At 39.2% G+C, this 17,393-nt stretch overlaps 2 protein-coding genes across 2 annotated transcripts; both read left to right on the forward strand.

Moving 5' to 3' along the window:
• Positions 1–1,420: 1,420 nt before the first annotated feature.
• Positions 1,421–9,870, forward strand: LOC143210228 (odorant receptor 13a-like). Its single transcript, XM_076426890.1, has 5 exons — positions 1,421–6,352; positions 6,431–6,661; positions 9,271–9,384; positions 9,488–9,643; positions 9,729–9,870. Exons 1-5 carry the CDS (start codon positions 5,957–5,959, stop codon positions 9,777–9,779), a joined length of 948 nt encoding a protein of 315 aa, XP_076283005.1. The 5' UTR covers positions 1,421–5,956; the 3' UTR covers positions 9,780–9,870.
• A 2,283-nt stretch (positions 9,871–12,153) lies between these two features.
• LOC143211266 (odorant receptor 4-like) lies at positions 12,154–17,201 on the forward strand. The gene is made up of 4 exons (XM_076428766.1): positions 12,154–12,856; positions 13,729–13,941; positions 14,019–14,132; positions 16,660–17,201. The coding sequence occupies exons 1-4, from the start codon at positions 12,491–12,493 to the stop codon at positions 16,960–16,962; spliced, it is 996 nt and encodes a 331-aa protein (XP_076284881.1). The 5' UTR covers positions 12,154–12,490; the 3' UTR covers positions 16,963–17,201.
• The last annotated feature ends 192 nt before the right edge of the window (positions 17,202–17,393 follow it).

Here is a 17,393-nt window from a genome sequence, read left to right on the forward strand (position 1 = left end):
AAGATGTAAACACAGCCAAAAGGTGAACATTTCCGAGCAGATACTCGTAGATTTATGATTAGTATCAGCTAAATATAATTGTAGATGAGAAAAAGTAGTAAACTTGACAATATTTTTAAAAAATACGTCAAAATATAGGTGACTTTCTTGGAAATTTCGGGCACTGTACTTAATCTACCGAACAAATGACATTTCTTCTGATAATAAAACATTATTTATTCATTTTAAACACTTGTTAAGAAAGTTCCTTGTCAACTGATAATTGGCTTCGTTACACAAAAACTTCGTTGCCAGAGAGTTCAATGATCGAGGCGTTGCTGTACTTCTCTCGAAACAACGTTTTTTTCGTCACTAAAACTGTTTTACTAAAACATAGTCAGTACCAGGAACTCCGTTATAGTTTTTTCAGTGTTCTGTTACATTATAGAAAATCGTCCGAGAATATGCTGCTGGTAGTGTTCGCAATTTTGGATTCAGTTGGAAAAAACAGCTCAACTTTCGCTTTACTTTTAATCAAGTTGTACGATCACGTATTCTACGTTGCAACTTTTGTTTTGGTATTAAATATTTTATGGTAGTCTATGCGCAAGTGCTCTCGGTGGTTTGAATAGATCTCAGTGTACTGTTGTTCGTCGTTCGTGAATGATCGGTATATGATACAATACAATCCTATCGTGATACATAATTTCTCAGTATATCTGTTATGCTACTAGGAAAAACAACATAAATCATATTTTTTAAAAATCCAAAAGAAAGAAAATGTATTAAAATAATTCTCCCTCTAAAACATACTCTCTACTTATTTGTATAAAATAAGTAAACAAGACTCTAGAAATTTCAATTGATCTAATTCATTACATGGAAAAGTAAAAATGTTAGCTCGTCTAATTTATTACATGAAAAAAATTTGCACAAATGATTGTAGCTCATATTTACGCAGCCTCAAAATTCATGTTTACGTTCATTGCGACAACTGAAAAAATTGTAGTGTCGTACATGATAGTGCACACAAATGTTTGAAACTTTATAAAAATAATGTGATTTATGTCGTGTCGACTTGCAACCGCAGATATATCGGAAGACATGCATGTTCTAAAGAAACTTCAGTTTTTGATGTAATGAATATTATTGTCCAGAACGATGCTTACGAACAGTTTCAGTCGACCAGTAGAAATTGGCCTACAAATAACAGGAATATGGCCGTCGCCTTATGAAAATCTATTTCGCTGTGTATGGGTAATAATTATGTGTCCAACATCAATTTTTCAATTTTGGTATATAAGGAACCACTTCAGTCATGACAGCTTGGTAGACTTGGTGGAGTGTGTGAGCACTACTTTGCCATACATTCTGATGTGTTTCAAACTGGTTGTTTTATGGAACAAGCACGGGTAAGCAGAATAACATCACATTTTTTCTGTGGATTTTTATGCAACATACAAATTCCATAAATGTGATTCGCAAATACTCCATTTGCTAAAGTACGTATATTTTTCCATTAAACCTTTCGGCGTTTAATCCGTACTTGATCGTGTTTGTACAAAAATGTAATAATTGTTTAATCACTCAAACAAAGCACGAACAAATACAATATAATATAAGTACAATAACAAAATAAGTGCAACCATTGTAAATCGTATAAATGCAGATATTTTTTTTATCGTGTTCTCCCATTTTAGTGAACGCCGGAAGGGTTAATGATTTGAATATTATAACTTAACAGATTACCAACCGGTGATTATTGCATAATTTTAAGAAATCTATGGAACATGACTAAACACTTTTTAATAGAATCTTCAATAGTAACAGCAATTTTCATTATGAACTAACAAGACACCCTCAATAACGTCATCTAATAATTTCATTTAAGATTGCAATGTAAAAGAAAATTGACATGCTCTCTTTTGGTACAGCGCAATTATTAAAAATCCTATTAATAGGCTTCCAGTAGGTAAAGTGTTAACATGGCTGATACGCGGGAAACATAGTGCGTAATCATTATGAAAGTGAAAATTGTGATTGAACAACAGAACCAACAGAAAAAATATTTATGCGCTCAAAGTAATATTGCGATTGCTAATGAAGATTTATAATTTTCCTGCTATTATTTCTAGTTACCAAAATACTATTAATAGAATGGAGGAATGTGTTAATGTATATGTATAATGAGAGGCAGTAAACGTAGGGTCGTAAACGGAATCTCCTTTTGCGCGTTCAGTCCAACTATGGTCTTCGGACCCAGAAAAATTCCCAGTGATTGCCTGAGAGACTGCCTTGTATATTATAGGTTGAGCTGCCGTTTCCCGCTGTCATAATAACCTTTATTGACCGTCGGACCCAAATCCCTGTTTACGACTCCGTAGAAGAACACGTTAAGGTAGTAAACCCAGCGGGACCATAAACGGAAGCTCCTTCCGTCAGTTTGGGCCAGTTAGGGTCGTCGAGCTTAGGGTTGCTCTCCCACTCTTCGCGATTGCGCAATGAGATCGTGTTATTTGGGGTTCTGGCGTAATCAATGCATGCTGAGCAAACACACATATGGAACATACTACTGCCATAAACTAAAAAAATATTACCTATTATTGATACATTAGCACCTGGCCATTTCGTAATACCAGATAATTATTATTTCTCATCGGATTATTATTTGAAACAAGATCTTTAAACTACACTTTTTAACATACGAGGTCTGTTCAAAAAATACGTGGACTGTTTGAATTGCGCGGGCTCAGTTGGTTCCAGGGGAATGCGCTTGGAATCGATGTGTTCGTACATATCAGCTGGTTAGAACGCCGTTTTCCGATTGCAGATATCTTCATTTGTTGATTAGCTACCGGGTTTTTAGTGAAGTGCAATTTTTTCGTTTGGCGGATTTCAGAATGAATAACCTAAAGGAGCAACGAGTTGCTGTGAAATTTTGTGTAAAACTGGGGAAATCTGCGACTGAAACTTTTGCTATGCTCAACACGGGTTACGGTGATGTCGCTATACTTGACTCCAAATAAGAATGTACTTACTAGACGACGAATTCAAGACTCTACTGTGCATCTGACTCTAAGGGAACTCGTTCATTGGCTAATCCCCCGACTCGTAACTTCGCCGACCACGCGATCATTGGCTGACGCCATCAATTTTATGGCTGACGCACAACGACTTGCGCAGTACAAGTACATTCTTATTTGGAGTCAAGTATATGAAGCGTGCGGCATGTTTCAAGTGGCATGAACGTTTTAAGGATGGTCGACAGTCGATTGAAGACGATGAGCGTCCTGGACGTCCTTCCACGTGAACTGACGACCCAAACGTTGACAAAATCAACACCCTGGTGCGGGCAAATCGACGTCTGGCCATCAGGGAGCTTGCTGAAGAGTGTGGGATATCAGTTGGATCTTGTCACGAGATTTTGACCGAAAAATTGAAGATGCACCGCGCTGCTGTGAAATTTGTGCCATTCAGTCCTCAGAACTCGTCAGTTTTTGGCCAAACACTCGATCGCTGTTCTTCCCCACTCCCCCTACTCACCTGACCTTGCTCCTTGCGACTTTTTTTGTTCCCCAAACTCAAAAGACCCTTGGAAGGAAGAAGATTTGAGACGATTTCCGAGATTAAGGCAAACGCGACGAAGGAGCTGAAGAAGCGTACCAGGACTGTTTCAACAAGTGGAAACACCGTTGGGATAAGTGTGTGCGTCGGGAAGGAGAGTACTTTGAAGAGGACCCAACATGTAACTACTAAATAAAGTACATTTTGTTTTATGACGTCAGCCCACGTATTATTTGAACAGACATCGTACATTTCTAGCATTTGATGTTATAATAAATATGTATAGCTAATAATTTAAACTTGCTGCTAAAAGATTATAATTTAAATCGAATGCTTACAACTCTGGGCCAAAGTGAATCAAATATCTCCACTTCGGGGGTTAATATGCTTTTGGTAGGTAATATACGATAATTTAAGAAATATTCTTAGGTTCTTGGACGATAGTTTATTGAGCCTAACTATAAATGATTCAACAAAAGTGCAGTAATTTATTTAGTGAAATATATATTGGCAAAAGCTCAGAACTGTATTATCATTGGCAAAACAGTTAACGTATTAAGGGAGGTTGCATCGTCTAAAGCTTAGTCGTTGCTCTCAATGTCACCTTTCTATTATCATAGCATAGTTCTACTAAGCTGATAGAAATTCTGCGCATGTTCCAAGTGAGCGGGAACAGCACACTATACTTTGCGGGGGAGGGTTGCATGTTGCGGTTGCAAGAGTTTCCGGAGACCTCTCTTGCATGCTTGAGTTATGCTGCCGTCATACGTCACTAATACAGTTTTTTTCGGTAAAAATCTCTACACAACACTCCCACAATTTTCTGTCTGGGACTACTCGTTCTCTCAAAAATTTCAAGCCCCATTTTTATATGTTTTTACTGTTGGTTGGTTCATTTTACTTGCTACCAAATAGCTAAATAAGTGTCGAAAATAATAAATGCTAATGTTGAAACATTGCCGAGAGCCTTATTACTTTCTCATACAGAAGAGAAAGTTCGCATTTTTACTATCAGGCTATTGTCTTGATTTTTTGATTTGATATTTTTACTATCAGTATGTACTATTGTATGAGTTTATCATAAGTAGACTGTGCATCTTTATGCATTAGTGGGGTCAGTAGATTTCTGAAATGCAAAAAACCTGTATATTAACAAAAATTTCTTCTATTTGTACTAGAAGTTTTGTAGATGTATCCGCGTGCTTCACAAGAAGTCCTGTAAAAGGAATGCAGGGTGATTAGTCAGAGTGGAAGGGGCACTCTTCGTTTCACAAGCACTTTCGTCTCTAGCGAACTATTGGCTCAAGTGTTCACACAACTACATATGTAGTCTGTGATGTTAAAGCCTGAACATTGGGACCATGGCAGCATCAACGGTGGGGGTAAGCGGAGAGAGCGAGGTCCCCCTTTACCGCGAGACATCTTGACAGATTGAGGTTGAAACGAACCTCATTCCCTCTCCAGGCTCTCCACCTTTATCTCCTTCCACTATCCTATTCCACCGTTCAGTCCCTATCGCGCACGCGCAACTTGTCTCCCGTTCGCCTCACTCTATTCCCGTCGCGCAGTCGCGCAACGTGTCACAGATTACTCTGGTCACACTCTGGTCATCAAAGAGGGAGTACTTGTATTCCCCTCGATTCCTTTTCGATTACCCCTGTCTGGTAACACTGGTCCGACGAGAGTTGGCACAGATTTTGCAAGTGGGGTGCAGGGGGATCTGCGAGATCCCACTCCTGACGTTCGGCTGCGGACCCCACTCTCGCGCTTAGGTTCTGGCGGGAACGGTCGTCATAGGAGCTCGACCAAGCTCGACGTCACCACATCGCTCTATTGGAGTCGCACTCAAGACGCTCGTTTGCTGTCTTCGTTAAGCGATTCGGCCAATCGCGGGGGACGTGTAGCGCGGAGTAGGGATACCACGCGGTACCTACGAGTTTCTCTGTGCCAACTCTCGTTGGACGGACTGTACATGTTCCTCTATCTGTTCTAGCATTTGTACAATAATTCCGATATTTACTAAGTAAACTGTGAAAACAAAAATTTGCATAAAGATTTGCAGTCTAATTATATGAGAAAGCTCTATGTATATCAGTGGTTCTTAAACTTATGTAGTCCGGGTCCCCCTCTTGAACAACATTTTTTTGCGGACCCCATGCCAACCCTAGGCATTTTACGTAGTTCTTGAGACTTAATGTGAAACATGAAGCATTTTGAACATGGAAATGATTTGAATGACCTCTTTTTTTTTAGCCAGAATATCTGTTAACAAACCCCAGGGGTTCGCGGACCACAGTTTAAGAACCACTGCTCTAGACTGAAATAAAAGGATAACTGTTGAATAGAGAATAACGAAGTTGTAGGTAGAATAGTATAATAGCAAATAATTTCGTTATAGACGTTACTTACTCGCATGTACATATGTTCACTGTGTTTACGATGCTATTTTTCCAGAATATTTAAAAATATTCTGATCGCAATGGCTACCGATTGGACCGACACTTCCATTACGAACGATAATATAGTCACCATGGTAGAAAAAGCTAATCTGTCGAATCGCTGCTCCCAATTAGTTTTGAGCATGTACGCTATCGCTGTGTTCCTGTACAGCATTGTCTACATCAACGTTTTCCGTAACGCTGGGCGCAACAGTGTTCTTACGGAATCTGCGGATTTGTTAATCAAAATGCAACTTCCATCGGCAGTTTACCAAAGACTGAATTACCAATACGCAATGATCGCACAATTTATCCAATTATTCTTTGTCGGTATTACCATCGCTATTGTGAACACTCTAATGATCACGCTGGTGAGAATCGAAATTTTAAAAATGTTTTCCATGGAAAATGTTATTCATGATTCGATTAATGTGAATTTCGTTCTGTAGGTACTACATGTGGGAGGACAGGTAGAAGTGATGCATCAGGCTTTGGCAGTACTTCACACTAATGGCAAGGGGCGCATTTTGCTAAAACGTGCTATTACATATTTGTTGGAAAAACACCAGAAAAGCATTACATTCATCAAACACATTAACAGTCTCTTTTCGTTCATTGCTTTGATGCAAATATTGTGCAACACGATCAACATTTGCTGTATAGGCTTCTTAATGGTGATAGTGAGTAAGCCTTTCGAACATTATGCTTTCCAGATTACGCAACACGATTATAGGGAGCAGAGTATACGATTCCATGGGCTCCCATTGGCTGTGGTGGCTATGGTGAAGATAGTGGGGTTACCATTGAACAACTAAGGAGGGTCGGAGGCTTTACAGCAGGCCTGGGCAACTAGAGCTCCGAAAGTCCATGACAGGACTTTCACTCGCGCTGGCTGCCCGGGTGGGGGTAGCTGATTCAACGTCATCAACTCTCGGAGGCCCAGGCCTGCCTTACAGCATGAGCGAGGAGTGGTGTTATGAAATGGGAGAATATAAAACGCTGTAACAGCTTTGACTTCGTGTCAAGATTTTTTTACGTGTATTCGATTCGACATTTTATTCTCCACGCGATTATTTTTTGAAGTATTATTAAAGTTCTTTCCCATTATTATTAAACATTCCCACTATGCGATTCTTATAGAGTTTTTCGCGCTGATTCCAAATCTGCCCTTACTTTTTCTCCCAGACGTACAGTTTTTGAGAAAATTGAGTTTTAAAAAAAGACATATTTTTCAACTGGTGGAACAAATATGGTGATGTTATTATAAAAGATATTGAATTGTTCTTTACAGCTAAAGATACTGCAGACTTTTCCGAATGCAGTGTCATCCAATATTAATACATTATGATTGTTTAAACAAGCATTAAAGACGGAGAGACAGCACTTTTGCACCAATTTTTGCGGATATTTTTCAATTTATCTCAAAAAATAAGGGTCCAGCGGAAAATCGAACTATGCCACGCGATAGAGCAGACTTTTATCTTCAGGAACCACTCTTTCAAGTTTGCGTGGTCGACGTTTTTTTCGAATCAGAAAGAAAAATATCTTCGCCCGACATGAGTTGTCGCCAGTGACGGGATGCGGCGCGGCGCGGCGAACGGCCGTACTAATGGCGAACGCCACTGGTGACAACCCATGTCGGGCGAAGATATTTTGCTTTTTGATTCGAAAAAACGTTGATGTTGCAAACTTTAAAGAGTGGTTTCTCAAGATAAAAGTCTGCTCTATCGCGTGATACAGTTAGACTTTACGCCGGACCCTTATTTTTTAAGATAAACTGAAAAATATCCTCAACAATTGGTGCAAAAGTGGTGTCTCTCCATCTTTAACGATTGTTTAAACATGTTTAAACATTCTTAATGTATTAATATTGAATATCACTGGATTCGGGAAAGTCTGCAGAATCTTTAGCTGTAAAGAACAATTCAATATCTCTTATAATAACATCACAATATTTGTTCAAAGTTGAAAAATATGTGTTCTTTTAAAACTCAATTTTCTCAAAAACTGTACGTCTAGGAGAAAAATTAAGGACAGATTCGGAAACAGCGCGAACAATATAAGAATGGCATAGTGGGAATCGAAATACAAAAAAAAAGTTGAAATTTGTTGGACCGTGTTATCAGCCCCCTCATAAATCGTCGATGTGTACGCGCATTTCTATTTTTGTAGATGAACTTTGAGAATGTACAGTTACGTCGAATTTTATTTTATGTAATAATAGTTTCAAAGAAATAACGTAAAGCTGCGATTCCAGTGTAACTTTATATTTGATTGGTTTTCGAAAACTTCGCGAGCTAAAAACGCGTAAATATCCGCAGTCTATCCAAGAAACTTCGCACGTTAACTCGTCTATTTAGTGTTTTGTTACTTGCTCCGAGTTTTCCGATATTTCTTACATCTTCCTCATTTTTCATTTCTGCTCTCTTCATTCATCTTCCCGTAGAACCCGTCCGTACTTTCGCGGACGATCAGTATTCAATATTGAACGTAAACTTTTGTTACGAGATTATTAACTAGGAAGACATTTATCCGTCAATGTAACTATTTGGAGACTTTCTGATCTATCAAGAAACACGATGTTTATTTTTATGTTAGTCACATTCCATTACAATAAAATTTAATGCAGGATCGTGGAAATTTTCCGTGGAAACTTTCGATAGCACAAATTTTGAAGCTGGAATTTACTTTCCATGGAAAGTCGCGTGAATGTATTGTAGTGAAAATGTACGCGATCCGTTGAAGATCAACTTATATGATTTTGAAGTGGTTAATCGTGTCAACACAGTTTTCATCGTTTTTCAAGCAAGACATGTACTTAATAAAATGATAAAAATAACTTAATTGATGCAATGAAAGCAAAGTATTCGCGATACCTTGCCTAGAATTCATAAAATGTCTCTTTGATGTGATAATACGAAAATGTTCTACACTTACGACTTACTTTATTACGTCGAAGCACTCTTCGAGATTCCATCATGAATTACCCATCACCCAGCGCATGCGAAATCTTTTTCACGGATTATTGAGTTAGCCAAAAAGATTTCTCGAGTCTCTTTTAACGGAGCGTCTGCATTTTGATACACGAATAAATATCGCGTACACATAAATGCGTTGAAAGATGGCTGAAAATGGTCAAACAGTATTATCGCAGTTCACGAGCTTTAATTTAATAAAACAAAACTGATTCTTAAGCTTCCTCGAAAAGTGAAGGTTTTTAGCTGACTCAATAATAATAGCATTAATATTATCATCCGTTTACCAACCAATATTTAATCGGTTGTTGCAGTCATTCGATAGCGATCAAAATGTAAGAATGGTGATAAAAATACTTTTCTTTTATCTCTGTATCGCGTCGGAGGCATTCATCTTCTGTTTCTCGGGGGAGTACCTCAGCACTAAGGTCAGCAACTGCTTTGTAATATTTCAGAGAAACAATAAATAATGGAATTTATGTGAGAAAATGGTAATAATTCACGAGGAAAATACTTCTTTATCGATTTTAGAGTACGTCGATTAATGTCGCAGCGTACAATTCACTCTGGTACCTTTTGGAACCTGCTGATAGTCGTGTAATGGTACTTTTAATGCTGAGATCCCAAAAACAATCAACAATCACAGCTGGGAAAATTGTCGACCTGTCATTACAACGCTTTACCGGCGTGAGCGTCCTTTTTATTGTACAAATAATTATTTAGAAGATAAAATTCGAGAAGATGTGAAGACGAAATCATTCATTGTTTTCAGATTATGAAGGCTTCTGCCTCGTACATATCCATATTATATGCTATGTACTAACTTCGGAGGTATGTTTCACAAAGTGGAAACTAGAAGTTGATTATCATGCACGGAGATTATACATATAACACATAATTCAATAAACATCTGAGACCACCAATACTATTATTCGCTCTTACCCTTCAATTATCGTCCGATCTATTTCTACACTTTAAAAATATACTATATTAATTATTTATAGTATAAATTCTTATTTACATGTTGCATACTGTCTTAGCATTCTAGACTAAATTTAATTTTCATTTGTTTAACATTTCGGTCTCATTCTAGTTACACGTTAATTATACCGCAGAAATCAATTTACAAAACGATGAGAATCAAAATATTCAGAGAACTTCTATTGTTACTGTTAAAAAAGCTTAATGTAAAATACTTGGGGAAAAGTGAATTTTCAGTTCCAAGAGTTTCGAACCTGTTTCTCGCTGTCTGCTTCAGGTACCGATTCCAACCACGAAAATGAAGCGAATGTTTCCCTTTCCCTTCCTTCGAAACTTCCTTCGTAATTCATAGAAACATTCAAGCGCACGTGTCTATTCATCAACGTTTTCCTCTTCGCTTTTGGAATTTGTTAGAACGGAATCAATTTAACATGTTCTCGCCTATTGTCCACCAGAATAGGCAGTATCTCGAGCGGCATCATTTATAGATGCAAGAAACTTGTAACCACCAACAACTGCTCCGTCTTTCTTTTGGTTCTCGATAAGCTTATGATATATTCAGCGTTATTTGAAATATTTATAGAGATCATGCGCATCGAGCGGCCGCGCGAGTATACTACCGACGAAGGTTACTCTTTTTGTAACATTTTCGAAATATTGTAGTTTCCAGCCTTTCGCAGGACACTGACGAAACGCTGCGGCGCGCGAGAGAGTGGCGAACGCGAATTTCGTCGGATAATGGAATTTTGAAAAACAAAGGGGACACAAATTTAGAAGAATACAGCAAACACTGCACAGAAATGAAATCGCCAAGCACAGTCAGTAAGTCCGTTAAGTTCGGCCTTCATTTCATCGGTATCTGGCCGGGTACGCCGCTCCCAGGTTTGCATAAAATCCTCTGGGTGATCGCCATGGTTCTGTTTCAAGGTTATCAATACAAATCTATTATATCACGCTGCAGAACTGATAGCCTTGTGTCACTAATCGACAGTTTGAGCATTGTTCTGCCGGTCACTTTAGTGTCCATTAAATTGACTGTTTCTTGGATACACCACGAGTAAGTTTTCTTCAAGAGCAATTACTTTAAATAATTATTTCATAAAATAAGAGAAATATTCCTTTTTATGAACGGAAAAGGTTCCCTGTACTAATAATAAACTAAAAGAAAATATGAATGCATCAAGATCCGAGTACTTTGTACTTGCTTCGGCGGTATTATACACTAAAATTGGAACGATACCGATCCGAACTTAGCTATCACTATACTCTCTAAATAATTAGCTTTGTGGGTGCCGGCACGCCCGTGCAAGAGTGTGGTGGCACACGCACACATTGCTAGATCCGCATATACGTATATGAAATTACAAGGTTTACGAGAATACAAAATGACGCTTCAACATTACAATGAGGAGTTCAGAAGCGGTCAATTGTGATTCCTAAAAGTCAAATCTATATGCGTTAGAGGAATAATTTGTAATATTCGGCAGACACACCGGCTGTCACAAATAATTCTATTATAACATTTGTAACGTGTGTGTGCAGTTTAGGAAAGAGACAGTGGTGCTACTAGTGCAAAATTTCGAAACCTCGAGGTGCTGTGTTATTTTCCGAAACATTTTTCGTGTTTAAATAATTAATTAATCAACTAAAGATACGCACCACCACCTTTGTACATGTCCTGGCTATGTCGATGTAGAGCGATTTTTTCGATTCGAACGATAAATCTCTGAATATTTACGAAAATCTGTCAGTGGCGGCCATCTTGTGATATCAGGCTTGCTTCGGATGCCTCGTGACAGGCGGTGTCTGCCGAATATTACAAATTATTCCTCTATATCGTAAAAATATGCATTTTGGGCACCGGACGCATATAGATTTAACTTTTAGGAATCACAATTGACCGCTTCTGAACTCCTCATTGCAATGTTGAAGCGTCATTTTGTATTCTCGTAAACCTTGTAATTTCATATACGTATATGCGGATTTAGCGATGTGTACTTGTGCCCGCACACTCTTGCACGGCCGCGTCGTTTTTGAGACCGACCTTTAATGATAACACATCATATTCGAGTTGATGTCTCGCATTGGTTGTGTTCACTATCTAATGTTCGCAGTAACAGCAAGTCGGTTACTATTCTATTTTTATACCGCATTTTTGTTATAACTAGACTGTGGATGTTTATGCAATTTTTAATTTTCGCAGGCGAATTTCAAGAAAGTGGGAACAAATAGAATCTTATTTTCAGTGGTAGTAGCCTTTATAGACCTGAAATGAATATAAATTGTATTCAATTTTGTGGAATTCTATATTCCAGCATTTTTTTGAAAATTTTTAGAAGCCATAAATGCATAAAGATCCTCAGACTAGTTATAACTTTTCAATAAAGCTCTATGTGACCTATGTTTACATAACTTTTTTTTCTTATTTTGTGCCATAGACTATACCGATAAAGTCTGAACATTAAAACCTGGGACACCCTATATTGTTTATTTTATGGACTGATACCGGAAATACTGATATGTTGTAGCGTCTTGTGCAAACTTCTATCAACGATGGAAGAGGACTGCGAGAAGTATGCAGCTATCGATACACATAAGCTGATACCGAAAGCGGCCGATCTTTCGTATCGTTTAACAACCATAACTGCTGTTCTTTATCCGCTATCGGCGGGCTTTTACGCAGTGGGTACCTTCGCATTTCAACAAGGCAATCATTCGACGACACGTCCGCTCGTTGTAATCATGGATCTGCCATTCGACACGAACGAGTCACCCGTTTACGAGCTAGTGGTGACGACACAATTTCTCTTTCTAACGTCATCGGCATTTACCTTTGGCATCTTCAGCGCTCTTCTTCTGATGATGGTAAGCGAAAAAGACAGCGCGTGTAAATACGGAACGCGCGGCTGGAAACTTACTGCATAATAGAGATCTCTATAAATACACGTGGTACGTGAATCGTGTAGTAAGAATTGAAGGATCCGTGAGTACGGATCTCGGCCTTGTCCCAGGCCAGAATGAAACCACTAAATACGGTTCAAATGATATCGTGTTTATTGTCATTCTAATAAGAAAAATGCCACAAATAAGTTAGCGTAAGTGCCATAAAAATATAATAAAAAATAAAGAAGTTTTGTAATTGGATTAGTAGAGGTTCACACCGATACATCCGATCCCGTATCGGATTACGCGGCAGGTTTACACTTTAAATCAGTGTCGCCAGTTGAGAGCCAAACGGCTCTCACACATTCTCCTCCTCTTTTCCCATCCCACTAACCCATTCCAGCACCATGCGCACACTCCAACGTCCCCCACTAAGACCGTAGAGTCTACGGTGCCCGTGCCGTAGACTGGACTGGTCATCAGAGAGGGGGTACTTAAAGGTGTGCGCATACTAGAGGGCTCGGGAAGGCCGCGGATCGTCTCGGGAAGGCCAAAGCCACCGATGGACGACCATGCGGCAAGGGAGCAGGGCTACCTGCTGTGCGTGGCAGAAAAAAAGGTCTCCGTGGGCTCTCTACCTCTTTTAGGGAAAGGGACCTTTTTTTCAGGGAGCCCTGCTCCCTGCTGTGGAGCCGTCGGCCCGCTAGAGATTTCTTGCCGCATGGTCATCCATCGGTGGCTTTGGCCTTCCCGAGACGATCCGCGGCCTTCCCGAGACGATCCGCGGCCTTCCCGAGCCCTCTAGTATGCGCACACCTTTAGGGTTCTTGAACATACGCTTACATATAATCGAATTCTAGTTGTTAGTAATCTTTAGACAATGACGTTGAATCAATTTTGATCTTCAGACGCTCCATGTGGGATGTCACGTCGATATATTATGCCACACATTGACAGATCCATCTGAGATCGGTAATAAGCATATACGCTTCTTCGTCAGCAGACAGCAAGAAATCATTTTGTTTGCGGAGAGAATTGAAGAACTTTTTACGTACATAGCTCTGAGCCAGCTGTTCTCGAACACTTTAATCACATGTTGCTTAGGTTACCTTATTGTTATTGTATGTAATCCAATAGACGTATACATATATGGCGTTCCCGTTTAATTTGTCCTAATTAAAATAATCTCGAATTTCAGACGCTGGACACCGAAAATGGACTTCCCATGTTGATCAAATCTGTGCTTTTCTATTATTGTATTTGCCTGGAAGCGTTCATATACTGCTTCGCTGGAGAATATCTCGACATTAAGGTTGCTTAACAGTATAAGTTACTATGGTTCAAATAAGAGTTGTGTCGATGGAGGTATTGTCCGTCCACCGAGAGTTGGCACAGAATCTCGTCAGTGAGGTGCAGGGGGAACGGCGCGGCGAGTCCTCACTCTCAGTGTCGCCAGTTGAGGCCGAATCTGTCCTCAGTAACTCTCCTCCTTTTCCCCTTCCGTTTCGTCAGGACCGTATCTACGTCCGAAGTTTGTGGGGAACTGTGGCAGCATCGGCGGCGCCCTACGCCGCGCCGCGCCGCTGTCACAGTGGGCCGAAAAACGGGAATAAAATATTGCAGCGTTATTTATGGGCTTAGGGTCATAAAAAAGTAGGTCGTTGGATTCGTCTTGACGCCAGCTATAACATTATGAAATTATGCGAAATTAGCGAGGTGGCCAAGGTACCCGATCTTCGTACAGGTTAGAATAGTCGCGCATGCGCGAAAAAAGCGCCTTACCTACCATCACTGTGCGCACACTCCAACGTCCCCCATTAAGACCGTAGAGCAGGCGTGGGCAATTTTGCCTCAATTGAGGCAAAACTGTCCCCACCGCAGCGCCCCCTGTCCCCCACCAGCATCCGTCGTTGCTATTTAGGAAGGACGCGTTTCGCTTGTCGCAAGCAGTGCGCAGGCCTCGTGCAGCAGAGCCACGAGGAGCGCCACCGAAAGGAAGCTTGGTGGGGGAAGCAGGCGTTTGAGGGGCTCCACCCGTGCCCACGCCTGCCGTAGAGTCTACGGTGCCCGTGCCGTAGACTGGACTGGTCATCAGAGAGGGGGTTCCCCTCGATTTTCTCAGTCTGGCGACACTGCTCGCGATAGGCAACGCGTGTCCTTTCTCCACGGTAACGACGCATGCTGATGGGGGACAGTGGGCGCTATGGGAACAGTTTTGTCTCAATTAAGAGAGCCAGATAAATAATACGTATGGACAATGAGTGCGGTCCGGCTTCGAGTACCGCTTTGGCCGGTTCCCCCTTTTCCTAAAATTCTACATATGATAATCCTACATAAATCCTACATTTTTCGTATTATTAATTACATTATGCAATTGGTATAGAAAATATTTTGCATAAACATCCACAGTCTATCCATAAATGGAGTTTCCGTCTCTTTCTCGAGTACTCCTATTTTGTATGTTAAAAACAGTATTACTGTTCTGTATGTTAAGAATTGTATTACTATTTTGTATTTTACAAATTGTGATACTAGCAAATATAGTCAAATTACACTGTCCAACACTTTTGTTCCACAACTACTGTTGAGTGGTTCTTATAGAGTTTTTCGCGCTGATTCCGAATCTGTTTAATTTTTTTCCTATACGCACAGTTTTTGAGAAACATGACTTTGAAAAAAACACATTTTTCAACTTTAAACAAATATTGTGGTGTTATAATAAAAGATATTGAATTGTTCTTTATACCAAAAGATTCTGTAGACTTTCCCGAATACAGCTATATCCAATATTAATACATTATGATTAAGATAAAAGTCTGCTCTATCGAGTGGTATAGTTCGATTTTCCGCTGGACCCTTATTTTTTGAGATAAATTGAAAAACATCCTCAAAAATTGGTGCAAAAGTGGTGTCTCTCCGCCTTTAATCATTGTTTAAACATGTTTAAACAATCATAATGTATTAATATTGGATACAGCTGTATTCGGGAAAGTCTACAGAATCTTTTGCTATAAAGAACAATTCAATATCTTTTATAATAACATCACAATATTTGTTTAAAGTTGAAAAATACGTTTTTTTCAAAGCCATGTTCCTCAAAAACTGTGCGCATAGGAAAAAAATTAAAAACAGATTCGGAATCAGCACAAAAAACTCTATAAGAAGGACCCAACAGTAATTAGGGAACATGAAAAAAGTTGAAATTTCTTGCACAGTGTTATCATTGATTTAAGGAGCTCTACGAAAACTTCGAAACTCTATCACGACTTGATTGACGCTATGACAGTCAATGGCGGCTTCGGTCGAACCTCGTTTCAGTTAATTCTTGTTCGTCAGAGCAGTGCCAGCGAAAGCTGCGACGGACATTCAATATAATTCAGAGCAGTGAACTACGGCTCTGTTTACTGTTGTTATGATATCCTTTGTTGACCGCTGCACTGGAACTTCTCTTTGTGTTCCCCCATGGTTTACTACCTCACCGACATCATTGTTTCCAAACACACTTATAATTAGATTTGTAGTAAGTACAGGATGGACCACCTGACGTGACCATCTCAATTATTTTCGTTATTAGAGGACCCGTCAACAGTTCATGTTTTCTCACAGATGATACGACTTCGAAGCATCTTCCAGATGATTAAGACGATGACTAGTGTCCGAATGTTTTTGCAACTGCATATTTTGACAGACCATACATAAAAATTTGTAACTTACACGGGGGGAAAGCTTTGTCATTAGGAGATCTTCAGAATATGCTTTTTAGTTTAAATGCATTGCATATTTATTTTTCATGAACATGTCTTTTGTAGGTATACATATTTATTTCTCCAAATTTCCAGAGTAAACTGATCGGCAACACAGCATACGAATCGCTTTGGTACAACATGCAACCGATCAACAGCCGACAACTGGTACTTTTGATACTACGAGCTCAAAAAGGATTGCCTTTAAGTTTCGGAAAGTTCTCGAACCTCAATTTGGAAAGCTTCACTAGCGTAAGATTTTTTTATACAGGGTATGGCCAGACGGGTGGTACAACCGAGCAGGGGGTGATACTACATGTAAAATACTACGAGAAAATAGAGTTCAAAGTTGCGCTAGGTTATCGTGCTTTAGCCTATGCACAAAGTAGAATTGGTTGATCATGGGCAGACGCGTTAGACGATTTCTATGCAATAGATTTTCTCGAAAACAAAGTGTCAAACAAAAAAATGTTATTTCTTTTTTACCACGCTTATATTAACTTGCCGTGTTGTTGTTGTATGCGTCAAATCTTGTTATCGAATTTTAAACCTCTTCCCATAGTCCAATCTTGCTGAAACGTATACACACTTGCTTCCGATGACAATAAAAGTAGAAAATAATATTAAATAATATTAAAATGCACTAAAAAGGAGAAAATCATTTTTTTCCTGGTTCTTCATAAAATGTCGAATCCAGTTAAATGATTAATAATGTTTTTCCCCAAAATTTTAAGAAATTAGTAAGAATTTCTTCTGTTATCAAATTAATGTCGGAATAGGTAGAAAAATTTAATATTTTAAATAAAATCATGCCATCAGTGACCATAAAA

Source organism: Lasioglossum baleicum, chromosome 1, assembly GCF_051020765.1.
Source record: "Lasioglossum baleicum chromosome 1, iyLasBale1, whole genome shotgun sequence".
NCBI classification, from domain to species: Eukaryota; Metazoa; Arthropoda; class Insecta; order Hymenoptera; family Halictidae; genus Lasioglossum; species Lasioglossum baleicum.